We start from the raw sequence: 14,293 nt of genomic DNA on the forward strand, positions 1-14,293 counted from the left end.
TTCATTTGTCATCCCCTTGGTAAGTCTTAGAGAAAAGTAATTATCTCACCCTAATTCATAACAGATATTTATAGTATACAGGATGCATATAGCATACTGTATATAAACTAACTAAACAATGAGTAGGGAGCTACTTAACAAGGACCTGTGTCTCTAAAGGCCCTATTACAGTAAACGATTATCATCTGTATTCGCCCAATATCGGCCGTTACGGACAATAATCCCCTTGTGTAATAGAAGACAACGATCAGCCGACACGAACGATGTCTGCTGATCATTGTCTGTCGTTGTCTTTCATCATGTTGAAAGACAAAGACTAAGATAGCAACGTTCTGCTGCCGACGTCCCGTGTAACAGGAGCGAAGGCAGCAGACCCCCGCAGCTCTTCCCGCTCGCTGCTGACGTGTGTAATAGTGCAAGCAGCGAGCGGGGAACGCCCTTAATGCACTGATCTGCCTCGCCCCTCCTAGTGAATATTGGTGCAGCACTCTGCAATGATGTCATCAGGCGCTCATCACTGCAGAGCACTGGATATATATTTGTGGAGGGGCAGGGCAGATTGGTGCACCAAGGGTATTGATCCCATCCCAGTGTACCAAAAGTGTGCCTAATTTGCATAGTAAATACAGTTCAGATTTCCCAAAAATGCCCATGAGAAAAAAATTACCTTTATCCTTGGCGTCCCATGCTACGGAAACATAACATTTACAACCAAAACACCAGTTAAAGAGATTGTCTACAGTAATTTAAACTCCCAAATATTGTTGCCTCCTGCCCCGCAAACACATATAGATGTCTCAGTGGGGCAGGGGGCTGACTCTGGAGGTCTCAAGCCATCCATGTATTATATAAAAATCCATTAATCTAACTGGAAGTGTATCCCTGGCCAAGCAGATCGACAGCTTCAGTATGAATAAGGTTGTGTTTAACTTTAATGCCTGCTTACTATTATGTTACTGGCATATTTAGAAGAATAGAAATGATATTAGAATCCTTAGTGAGGTTCCCTGGTTCTGCAAAAGTATGACAAAGAATAACTTTTCCTCTTCTTTATCATAGCAAACTTTGAATGTTCCACAACTTGCTATAGAGCTCTCATCTTGTAGCATTGAAATAAAGATGAGCTACATTTAGTAACCTATAGCTTCCTCTATTATCAATCAATCAGCCAAAGTAGATAGCTTACATCTGACAGAGGTCATTGCAAACTTAGTTCTGCCATTTGAGAGGAGCCTGACTATTGAACGCATGGCTTATCCTGTTTACAAAGACACTTAATTATATTTTGTTGTTATCATATCTGTCTTTTTCTAGATACTACTCATTCCCAGTGGGAGTCAAGAACCTTTTAACAATAAAACGATGATGGCTTTCACCTTTACAAGCCTCAATGTTACTGTGTTTTCTCCCAACTGAAATAGTTGGTTAACTTAAAGCTGCTTAACCTATATGAAATAAGATAATAAGGACTAAATAAATCCCGCAGGAAAACTTCTGAACACTTGCAAGTGACTGTATTATCCGACGAGCTGCGCTTGTTATGAGATGCTTTGCATATCGAAATGCTCTATAAATTGAATTCTATATCTTTTATATCTAAATGTAAAGACTTCCTTTATCTCCCTTTAGTCTAGGCCTGCTGTGATAATGTATAATACAGCTTTAATGCAGATTGATGGTATCTGAACATATGTTTTGCACAGAGGGAAGATGCAAATAAAAAATACGTTATTTTGATTGGTAGATGGTATGTTTTTATTTGTATGCTGTGTCATTATTTTCTCGCACATGCCACATGCTCACACATTTTATTTGTGTAATGGCAGCATTAATAGAAAGAGCCATTTTCATAGTAGAAGAGAGGTGGCACTCACCATACATTACCAAAAGTGAAAAACTTTTATTACATGACTGATGCTGGGATGCGGACTAGCGGGGGATGACTGTTTCGCATGCACACCTGCGGCCCGCTTCCTCTCGGCCCCTTCTTACAAAGAGGTACACGAAACATATAGCTGCCAACTCGCTATTTCATTTTAACAGTTATCATCCCATGCAGGTGAAAAAAATCATTACAGTGTTGACATTTACAATGCATCAACAGTGACTACAGCTGTTTTCTTTTACAGTCACAAGAATTGATGCACTGTTTAAAAGAACATGGATACCTGAAGGGGGTCATAGGTCATGCTTTTAAGAAAGCAGTAAAATCGAATCACAAACAATTGATGTAAAAAAATCTAGAGATAAAAAAGGATAAGAGGTCAAAAAATTGTATCTTTTTGTTTTAATTACGTTCCATGGCTGAGTGTATAAGGAACATAATAAATCTCCACTGGCATGTACAAGTGGAGGATGATCAGCTATGCGATAGTTCTAGTTTCCCACCTTTTCATTTCATTGCATAGGTTTAAGAACCTTAGAGATTAGATGGTTCATGGACAATATGGGCCATCTCAAAATAGACCCAATTGATTGAGAAATGCTGTACCACACTGCAACTTCAGGTATGGTATTTACACTATTTGCAGCCAAATGTTTGTGAATACACAGAGATTTGGGATTGACTGTATGGTGAACAAACTTTAATCTCTTGTCAATCTAGATACATTGGGGAACATTTATCAAGGGTATTGTCCCTATTTTTTTAGTGAATATATGGTTATTGTGCCCATTTTCTACACTAAGTTCTAATTATAAACCATTATTTGCTAGGAAATTTATTTTTATATACCTGTCTTGAGTATTCATTTAAAAGTTAGCATATTCTGGGATTTGTGCCCAATTTATCATGTGCACAAATAAAAAAAGAAAAATCACAAAAACTGGTGCAGGTGTACGTCTGGTCAGTAGCAGGGTTTTTTTTGTGATTCCCCCCCCCCCCCCCTCCCCGAGAAATATATGAATATTTGTTAAATCAGTCCTTTTCAGCTGGGTAAAAAACTAACTAATACATAGTAAATGCCCCCCATTGTGTATGCAATTTTGTGTCCTGACAATTTCCTCTATATAGGAGAAATTAGACAATGCCCGAATAGAAGAATAAAAGAGCAGATGGGACAGATTCGTTGTGTCAAATCCGTGGACGGTTTATGGCATTTCAGGAACACCAACAGCCTAACTGGGGCCAGTGGGTGGGGAGGGATATTGAAACCAAGAATAGTTTTATGTATTAGCCTAAAGTATGTCTCCCTCCATCTTGTACTCGGGAATGCCTTACAGACAACGGCCTATCCATTCAAGTTTCTTTTTGGATATCTGGGTCTTTAAATATCAAGGCCCATTTATTAAACAAAAACAAATTTGTACACACCAGATTGGCCACTCTGACCCCAAGTTTGGCATATAAATAAGATAAAGTAGGATTTGCAGGTAAATTATTAAAGGGGTACTCCAGCTAGAGGTAAAAAAAACAGCTGCAAATAGCATTGCTTATCTGTCTGACCCAGTTCTGGAACTACCAAAAATCCATTTGTTTTGGGGGTTGTACTTCCTGATTGAGCAGTTGCTCAGTACTATAAGTTCCAGAATGCAATGCTTTCCCTCAGCTGTTCATCACAGTCCTTCACCCTGCCCATTCCCTGCCCAAAGCTGTTGCAGAACCTCTAGGCTGTGTTCACACATTGCATTTTCGTTGTGTTACTGATTTATTTAATTGCAGTACTTTATCATTTGCAGTCCTGCATCATTTCATTAGGATCAAGCATCTTTTATCTTTAAAATTGAGCCCCACAATAAAGTTTTTTTTGTCCATGTGGGATTGGCAGTGCCAGCTTTGATCCTCTGTACCATTTAGCATAATTAATTTGCAGTAGTGCAACATTTTTGTGAAGACGCTGCAGTACTGCAATGAAACCTCAACATGTGTGAATTTAGCACAATCGGTAAAGTTTCAGCAGCTGCTTCTGTCACTTCCTTATCTGCTCCGGTGTAGGCTGGAGAAACTTGGTCAGAGATGGTGAATTGGTGAGATCCAGCCAAGCCTCCTGTGACATCAGAGATGATGCTTTGACAAGTGAGAGAAGCTGGGGGTCAATACAAAATTTATAGTCCTTCCATTTTCCATTTCCTGTCAGTGGTAAAAAGCCAGAAAAGCCACTAAAGTGAGGACTATTGGTAATAACATTATATTAGAAAGTTATATATTTTGGGCTGATAGTTTCATTTAAATACAATTTTCTCATACTGGAGTACCCCTTTAACTATCCTCAGTCAATTGTGTCATGCATGAGAGGTCCTTCAACCAAGAACATAAGAAGCCAACTAATTGATGACAAGTTAGAAACTGGTTACTTTGAAGAGAATATTTGGTGCAAAATTCACAGAATATAAGCAGCCTGCGTTCCTGGGCATGAAATAAATGGTAAAGGGAGCCTATTCCTGCTTCCCTCTACTTTACAGACATTGAATTGTCTCTCCCCTGAGGAAACTCTGGATGTCTCCAAAGAGAGACATACCTAGAGATTAGCTGAGGTAAATTATATATTTTCCTAACAATTCCAGGTTGCCAATATATCACCCAGTACCAAACTATGTTTAATATCTCAGGGCAAAGCAGTGACAGGGAAGCAGTGGTATAGTTTGTAATGGGTAAAGAAATCTAGAAAAGCTAAGCATCCTAACCAGATGGCACCTGCTAAAATGATAATGGAAGATGACCCCATTCTTTTAGCTCAGAAAATATTCTCTGGAATAACGATGGGTAGATTTAATGATAAATAGACTCTGGTGTCTGCGCCCTATGTAAATTCCCAAATATTTAATGGGTTTAATAGCAATGGTCAGCCCACCCACCTCAGACGGAGGACGTTTTAAATCATGTGCTGGGGAGAGGTCTAGCAGTTCACTTTTCTCCACATTTATTTTAAAACCAGCGTGCTTATCTACAATGTCTAGCATTTGAAAAATGGATGGCAAATCGGTCACTGGCTATGACAAAAAAAAAGTAGCAAATCATCAGCTAAAGCAGTCATCCTTCTCTCTAACTAACTTTGATCCCCTTTATATCACTAACCTCCACCATACGCAAAAAAGGGTTCAATATATTAAATAACAATGGGGAGAACTGCCACATCCCTTTTTCAGGGCATAAGGAGCAGTCTACATTATCTCAACATCAATGGTTAGCAGAGCTAGGAATGGAATGGGAAACAGGGTCGCACCTGATATAACCCGCACCACTATCACCTTTCGTATCATGATCTTCCTTGTATAAATCCTACCTGATTGGCAGTAATCGTGGCAAACTGGTCAGCCCAAAGTCTGGAAACCAACTTAAGATCCAGGTTACTTTGGGAGATCGGGCAGTTGGCACCTGGGGATGTAGGATCTTTCCTTTGTTTGGTTGGGATGATATCTGCCTTCAGATATTTATTAAAGAGTATATTACTTGTGCTGGTCCAAGCACAGCGGCAACAAGCAAAAATGTATGGACACAGCACCCAACTGCGGCCTGGTCGTTTAAGTGATCATTTCACCAGCTGGAACCCAACCAATTAAAACTTCTGACTTGTTGCTGCGAGATGTTACTTTTTTTTTTTTTTTACATCTATAGTTATTCTTTAAGAAGAGAATTGCAGAATAACGTGGACCAGTTAAACAGATATAATAATTAGAGATGGGTTAACTTATCAAAATCTCATGTTCACACGCACCCGAATGACCGGCATAATCCTGCTGCCTGGAGAAGGTGGATGCAGCCAGAGGACTGCCTGGAAAACATGGATACATTTGGCTGTTTTCCAGGCAATTTTATAACTAAAATAAAATAACATAAAAAAACCTTAACCTACGCACACTTTATATTAAACCACTAATGTTCTGACTGAATGCAGTGTAAAATTATGGCTATAAGGGGGGTCAGTATAGAAATCCTACACAATCACCAATTTTTTATGGTTTATTAGAATACTTAAAGCGACTCTGTACCCATAATCGGCCCCCCGCCTCAAACCCCTTGTACCTTCGGATAGCTGCTTTTAATCCAAGATCTGTCCTGGAGTCCGTTTGTCAGGTGATGCAGTTATTGTCCTAAAAAACTTTAAACTTGCAGCCCTGTGCCAAATATGGGTGGCCTGAAGTCTGTGTGGCCAGACCTTGCACTGCCTCTCCGTCTTTCCTCCCCACCCTCCTCATCATTAGAAATGGCCCTGGGCAGTATTTTTCCTATTCATCACTTACAGTATGTGAACACTGCACAGGTGCCTTAACGATCCAGCACTTGTGCAGTATTCAGACAAGTGATGAATAGGAAAAATCCTGCCCAGGGCATTCCTAATGATGCAGAGGGGGGTGAGAAGGGACGGAGAGGCGGTGCAAAGCTTGGGCACAGACACTCTAGGCCACGCCAATGTGACACAGGGCTGCAAGTTAGTTTAAAAGTTGTTTTTTTAGGACAATAACTGCATCACCTACCGAACGGACCCCAGGACAGATCTTGGATTAAAAGCAGCTATCTGAAAGGTACAAGCGGTTTGAAGGGGGGGGGGGGACAGATTGTGAGTACAGAGGCGCTTGAAGTCCTGCTGTAAACTGTGCACAATTTCTTTATTTGGAATACTCTCCCAATATGTTGAATACTAGCTGGATGTGACGGCTTTAATTGTCACTGTGATGGTGATATATTTGCATAATATTTAGAAATACAATATGACACTTGGGAGATTTACTAAACAAAGCATATCAAACTCCTTTTACAAAGAAATGAAATACACCAAGTAGATTGCTTTGAACTCCGCAATTTTGAAAGTGTATCCAGGTGATATAAGGAAGAGAAATGTACCTAACATGTCTTAAGAGTAAGTAGAGTGGAAGCATAGGGTATCCGGGGTGATGAAGCTGCTGATGTCAGCAAATACACATGGGGATGGGTAGCTAAACTAATAATTTCCTACTGAATTGTTAGTAATTATGGCTTCTATATCTTATTAGTGTTAAGTTTTCACAGAGATGTATGTATTTAATTTAAAACTGCTGCTTATTATTCTCCATCTACATAGTTTTTGGGGGCTGTGAATTATTCTGCAGGGGATACATGTTAATATGTCTATGTAGTTTTTGTGACGTAGTTACTCTAGTCATGCCTTTGTGCTACAGTTCTCTTTTATTTATTTTTTTGTTTGTTGAGCTTTTGGATTATTGAATGTAGTTTTATACTTTGATGTGTTTTGTGTGTTCAGTATCTTGATTAGATTTGCACATGTGTAGCATTCCTGTTTTTATACCTTACATTTGCTTAGTCTTTACAGTACTGTATTTAAAAATTGTGCTAATTCTGCCAAATTTATTCGAATGGTGAACATAACCGTCTCGTAAAGTAATGCACTATACAGCTGTACTGGTAACGTTTCAGCTTTAGGAACCATGGGGGAAATTTATCAAACATGGTGTAAAGTGAAACTGGCTTAGTTGCCCCTAGCAACCAATCAGATTCCACCTTTCATTCCTCACAGACTCTTTGGAAAATGAAAGGTGGAATCTGATTGGTTGCTAGGGGCAACTGAACCAGTTTCACTTTACACCATGTTTGATAAAACTCCCCACATGTTTTTGATTGGCCCCATTAGACGAAAAACAAAAATCTGCCAAACTGTACAGCAGGGACATGGACTTCCGGCCCTCTAGTTGTTGCAAAACTACAATTCCCATCATGTCCGGACAGCCGAAATTTAGCTTCGGATGTCTAGGCGTGATTGGAATGGTAATTTGGCAACATCTAGAGGGCTGAAGTTTCCCCATCCCTGCGGAACAGTATGTCTTGAAACCTCTGTTTTATCATCATTGAAATACAGTGAAACTTCTTAAGGACAGCCACCTACTGTATAATTACAGTAAAAATTGTTCTTAAAGGGTGGACCTCTGAAAATAGGCTGGTTTCATATGGGCATATTATGGACAAAAGTCCTGACCTGACTGTGGGTCTAATCACTCTGAAATGACAGGTGTCAGATTGGGTCATTAGACCTGCAGTCAGGCCGAGACTTGCAGCAGTAATAAGAATTAGAGGTGGTCATCCTAAAGAGGTAGTCTTTTGTGGGAGCTTTACAGTACTTGTTTTTTAATCTCACAGTTTTCTCATGCATTTGTTCTTTCTTCATACACAATGAGCAGTGGATGTATAATGTCACTTTTTACACAGATCAATGCATCAGACATAAGTGGCTTCTGGTACCTCTGGGTTATATCTCGGGCATTTATACTAGTAGTGTCTTTTGTTTTTAATTGTATTGTTTCTCTTCTAAAACCTAATTTAACACTTCCCTAATGATCTAGATGCTGGTGTCATGTGCAGTCTGCATGCCAGTTTGATCTGAATTATTTGGCAGGATTCATTTCCTCTTGACTGATCCTGCACGGGCAGTTTAATGACCTCTCCTTCCAAAATCATGCTGACATTTTCTACTCTGGGAATTTAACCAGTGATTGTGTTCTGGACAATATTTTAAATAAAAGTACTGGTAAATGACTGTTTATCCTTATATTATTGTGCTGATTTATGCCATGGTTTACCATTGTTTTTCTTGTAAAAGTAATATTAGATAACTTATTTACAGCAATATTCCATTAATCCATCAATTTTTAATCCAGACCAAAAACAAAAGAGAAAGCAGAGAACTGTTGAGAATATTCACTCTTATTTAAAGTTATGGAGTAATGTTAGTAGATTGTCATGTTTTATTTGGGCTGCCTTCCAAAAGGTTTACTGTTCTTATTAATGTTTTATTTTTACTCTGACAGTCAAATAACCCAGAATATCTACAAATCAGGAATTTTCATTACAAGCCAAAATAACACTTCATAATAGTAAAGATAATATAAAAGATAATCTGTGATTAGTAGGAGGATTCTATTACCCAGAGTACAGTAATGAAACCTATTCTTCATATGTGTTTGCAGTATTCTGATAAATGCTTATACCAGAAGAGTACTTTAAAAGGATATTAAAACGAATATTCCGCCTGGGCATGGGGTTGGGAGGTCAAACAAAAAAATAAAAATAAAACATACCTACATAGCCCAGGTTCCCCACTGCCCTCCCTCAGCTCCCATTTTGTACCATATGATCACCTGATCTTTTCTCTTCTTCCTGCTTCCAAGATGGGTGCTCAGGAGTAGAACTTATTGCCTTCTAGCCAGTCATTGCCGGCAGAATAAGATCGGGGGACTGAAAGAAGGTGACTGGGAGCTACTGGCGAGCAGCAGGGGACTGGGGCTAGGTAAGTATGCATTTTTATTCTATTCCCAGCCACTACGCTAGGGCCAGAATACTCTTTAAAATTCACCTTTATATGCCTTGCCTGCAGCACATAGTTTAGAATTGTACTGCATATGGGTCAATGACTGTTTAGAAAGTGAAACAAGTGATTTTTAGCTCTGTAAGAACCATGGCGCTTTGACCTTTACAAGGATTTATTATGAAATCAATCAACACAGAATTTGGGGCTTAAAAATTAATGGTGTTAAAAGGTTGACATTCGCTTTATATTCTCAGGTGTTCCAGTGGTTCCTATGTTGTGAATCATCTTCTAGCTTAATCCTCACAATAAAAATAAAAGTTTTTAGTACAATAAAAAAAAAAAATTAATATGTGAAAATAGCTTGAGGCAAGGTTATTTAAGGAGATCCAAGCCTTTATCAAGGTCTATGAAACGCGTTGGAGGGTGAGGTGCAGGGGATGTGTTACATGGGGGAATGGGATTCTTATCTGTGGTAATGGACTGAGTTTGTGATTTTTTGTGACAGGCAATTTAGCCACTGGATTGTACCATATTTACACCCAGTACCATATGTTTACAAGTTTATATGCACATTGCACTTTATGGTATATTTATCTAATTATTTGGAATCCCATTCATTACTACATGTCTTGTTTCCCCCTCTGGGGTAATTTAATTTGATTCTGGTTGTACGGTATTTTGGTATGGCCCCCTGCACGCTGTTTTTAAGTGTCCTATGTGTATATGTTGTTTTTATGGGATTGTTTTGGGATTTATGAAATAATAAAGTATCAGTCTTTTGGCTGTATAATTTTGGTCATTTTTTTTCTCTTTTCAATAAGGTTTTTTTTTGTTGGTTGTGTATATATGAGTGGAACCATTATAAGGCGACTATTGGTCAGAGGCCCTAATATACAGTAGGTTTTGAGGCAGCTGCTATAGATGAGAATATGAGAATGTAAGTGTATTATTTCATATACTGTTATTATAATTGATAATAATAAATCTATCAGTATGTGTCCATTTTCTTTTTATTGTATAGATTTTCTCACCTGGTTTTCCTTAGAATCTCATTTGGCTTTCTTGACTTCTCCTTATTCCACATTTTGATTTTAGCAGTATATTTTCTTGATTTGTATGCCTCTGTGTACTCCATTCCACGGCACATCTTGACAACCGCAAAATAAAATATTCAGATGAATGTATCATTATTTCTAAACATCATCATAAAAGCCAAGGAGATATTGAACCAAACAACATTCCTAGTCAATTTGCAGTCTTGTAATGGCTCAGTTACCATTTTTCTGGAAAAAAAAAAATGCATCCGCTATATACTGAATATTGCTTCTACAAGAGAACATATTACGCATTGTAATGCTGTATCCATAGCATTCTCAAAATGGTAAGAGCTCTGGCTAATAAATTTAACATTGATTTTCCAGACATGAGAAACTGTAACCACTGTTCAATGTGAAAAGGTATAAAAGCTAAAATAATCTTGCTATTTAAATAATAGTGGAAAAATGATTAACAGGTTTTCAGTGAAATTGGTAGCTACCTTTTATGTGTTCTATTGACTTTATGTAATTACCTCATTATGTAGCAAAGTTTTCTTAAAGGGAATCTGTAAGTGAACAATGACTGGTTGTTTTATTCAATTATATATGTTAAATATACTTAGTAAAAGATATTCAGTAGTGTTTTCACACCAATAACTTAGCACACATATAAGGCCCTAGAGAGGAATAAGTAGGGTCAGTAGTCATATCACTGTCATCAGAAGCTGGAGGCAGATAGTACAGGATCATGCCATAAACAATAGGTTATAGCTGCATATCACCTCCTCCCTATTCCTGATAATATTAAACATAAAATACAGCATATTCTATAAGTCATTATCTCACCTAGTTCACATTATTATACTATGGGAGTCACGCGCCTTACCATCATTGCATCTCCCTATCCATGGAAACCCTAATTTCTGGATTAGCAGTGTATCTCGCCGCTCATCCGGCCCATCGCATCGGATTCCCGCTGGGATATAGCCTATGGTTATGGCTGTATCCCAGTTTTCCAGGCGGTCCTCCCGCTGTATCTACCCTCTCCACAAAGCGGGCAGACAGCGGGAATCATTTCCGAGAGTTCGGGTTCGTACGAACCCGAACCAAAGCAGGTTCGGACCATCCCTAGTTCACATCATGATTTTACCATATATAAGACATCATACTGCATACATCAGCATCCTGTCAAAATGGGATGCTGACATATACCAACATGTTACAATTATTGGCTATGTTTTGTCCATTTCCCACACGTGTACATTTATTTTGTCGGACTCAAAATCATGATCTACTGCATTTTCTAAGTTCTGCTTGATATTATTTTCCAATATCAGAAGTGAGACACGTGATGTGCTTGATCAAGCACATCATGCATCATCATGTTTCCCAGGAAGCAATGCACCTAGGATTTCATTGCATTGAGTGATTTTACCGACAGCCGACCAGTGTTTGGCTGGTCTCCCGGGGGTCAGTGATCTGTTTCCTGTATGGCTCTACTAGGCATTTCTCCCACCTAACCAGAATCCTGCTCCACACTGATGAGGGGCAACACCCCAAAACAGCTGTCTGTGGATGGACACCTGTCCTTGGTTTTTCCCTTGTCATTACATTGATTTATAGGGCCACTTAATACGGTGGTTTAGTGGTTTCCCTACAGGAGCCACCCCTTGGCTTGGCCCTTCCTGGGGGGATATCTGGCTAGTCCTTTGTTTCATGACTCTTAAATGGAGCTCCATCCCTTGTCTTTTTTTCATATTTATGTTTCTAAGGGGGGCAATGCACCTAGGATTTCACTGCATTGAGCGCTTTAACCAGCAGCCGGCAGTGTTATCTTTGGCTGGTCTCTCTGAGATCAGTGGTCTGTTTCTCTTACATATTCTTGAGAGTTATATATATAACATACTAAGTAATAAAGCACATGCACATAAAAGTGGAGCCAAACTTGTATATATAAAAGAATTGGAAGTTTATACATTGTGCATACATTTAATACTCATATGCCAACTTGTGTTGTTTCCTGTTTAATGATCTCTTTGGTACATGACACTGTAACCAGCAAACAGCAAATAAACTGAACTTGGGCAAGATTTGCTGCTTTTATCTGCAGCCAATTATTTTTAACAGCAGTATATATACAACTCTCCCCAGAAAAAAAAACACAAAAAAAAACAAAACAAAAAAAATCTTCTAGTTCCGATTGAAAACATTACAAAGTCAGACCTCATTAGTAGTCTAGCTAATAATTTTTTTTATTTGAGTAGTCTCCTTAGCATTTTGCTTTGATTTTTTTCAGATACAGGGAAATTACAATGAAAACTAAAAAATGCCAACTAAAAAATGAAAACTATAAAAACAGAATAAAAGTTTAAAAAAAAAGTGATTATGAAAGGAATACCGTACATGATAAACCACCCATTCTCCATAATGTGTAAACTCTCCTCACTGGCACAATTTATTTTTCAATATTTTGGCTCTGTTCATCTGTCTTCAGTTTCATACTGCCCAAAGTATGGGCAGCATGCAATAGCAACAAGCTCACCAAGTTAGAAGATGTGGATGAAGAATAGAGGCAGAGTCAATTTATAACTTTGTTTCCTTTCGATTCAGAGGAAGGGCAGACACCCATAACACCACTTTACCCTAAAAAGGAAATATTTCCCTCCCACTCCAAATTGGCGACTGAATGAGCTCAGATTTTGGAATAAAGTCAAGGAGGCTGCTCTTCCTGACAGGTCCCTACAAATTTGTGCGTAGAAAACAGAGGTTTAAGGGGCAATAGTGGAGAACCACCTTCTTGACTTTAAAGCAAGTCCTGGTGCATCTTTAGGGCTCGTTCCCACTGAGCAAAAGCAGCTGAATTTCTGCGCTGAATCAGCGCTGAAATTTCAGCCGTTAAAATAGGTGCAGAGCTAATTTCCATTGTGTTGAATGGAAATTCTGCTCTGCAGTTCACACAGTGGAATTTCCGCACTGAACTAATCCGCTTTCCGCCAGAAGAATGAACATGTTCATTCTTCCGCTAGCGGAAGCCTATACAAATCAATGAGGCTCTGATTTTCTGTTTCAGCGCGGATTCAGCGCGGATTCAGCGCGGAATACATGCGTAATACAAGCGGAAATTACTCGCTGAATCAGCGCGGAAATGGGGAAAAGGGGGGGGGGGGAGGATTCTAGTATATGTTCTGGTATAGTCTAGTTTACTCACCAAATACTCGCTGAATTTCAGAGCTGAATGCATGCGGATTCAGCGCGGATTCCTCGAGTATTCCGCGCTGAATTTGTCAAGAGCTGATTACGAGCTGAACACTTTCCTAGCAGAATACGCAGGGATTCTGCTTGCATTCTGCTTATATTCTGCTCGGAATTCAGCGTCAGTTGATTTCAGGCGGAAATATTTCCTTGCGTAATCCGCTCCTTTTGCTCTGTGTGAACGTAGCCTTAAAGGGAATCTGTCACTAGGTTTGTGCCACCTTAAATTACAACAGCATAAACTAGTGACAGAAATGCTGAACAGGTCGTATTACTTACATCATTCTATTCAGCCATTTTCCTAATATACAGGAAAATAGGATTCTTGCCACACCTTGCCTCCCCTCGCCCTCCAGCTGCTGATCGACAGGTGACTGCCTATACACAGCATGGATAGATAACTGCCAATCAGCAGTTGGTGGGTGGATTTTCTGCTTCTCATGAATATCCAGGACTACTGGGCTTATGCACATAGTGAAAAGGACTACTTATTGTACAGGTTATTCAGGAGGATATCTCTGGATCAGCAGCACAGAACAATGTGAGACATCATTCTGTTCAGCTTCTCTGTCACTTGTTTATGCTACCCTTAGATAGGACATAAATCTACTGAAAGAGTCTCTTTAAAGTGTACCTGTCAGTAAGGAAAACTTTTGGCATGTCATAGAGACATGTCAAAAGTTTCGATCCGTGACAGTTTTGGAGTTTGAGTTAGGGTATGTTCACACTGAGTAAACGTGGCGGAATTCCGCAGCGGAGCTCTCTGTC

General features: G+C 39.1%; 1 protein-coding gene across 5 annotated transcripts in view; it reads left to right on the plus strand.

The window, feature by feature from the left end:
- The window catches only part of NEK10 (NIMA related kinase 10), a 156,763-nt gene extending 155,043 nt beyond the window's left edge, over nucleotides 1-1,720 (plus strand). For all 5 annotated transcript variants that reach the window (XM_069958651.1, XM_069958655.1, XM_069958654.1 and 2 more), the window contains one exon: nucleotides 1,315-1,720. In XM_069958651.1, coding sequence (XP_069814752.1) covers nucleotides 1,315-1,366 — 52 coding nt within the window. In that variant the 3' untranslated portion in view covers nucleotides 1,367-1,720. The remainder of the gene's footprint in view (nucleotides 1-1,314) is intronic.
- Nucleotides 1,721-14,293: the final 12,573 nt, after the last annotated feature.

This window comes from Dendropsophus ebraccatus, chromosome 2 (assembly GCF_027789765.1).
Source record: "Dendropsophus ebraccatus isolate aDenEbr1 chromosome 2, aDenEbr1.pat, whole genome shotgun sequence".
Taxonomy (NCBI): Eukaryota; Metazoa; Chordata; class Amphibia; order Anura; family Hylidae; genus Dendropsophus; species Dendropsophus ebraccatus.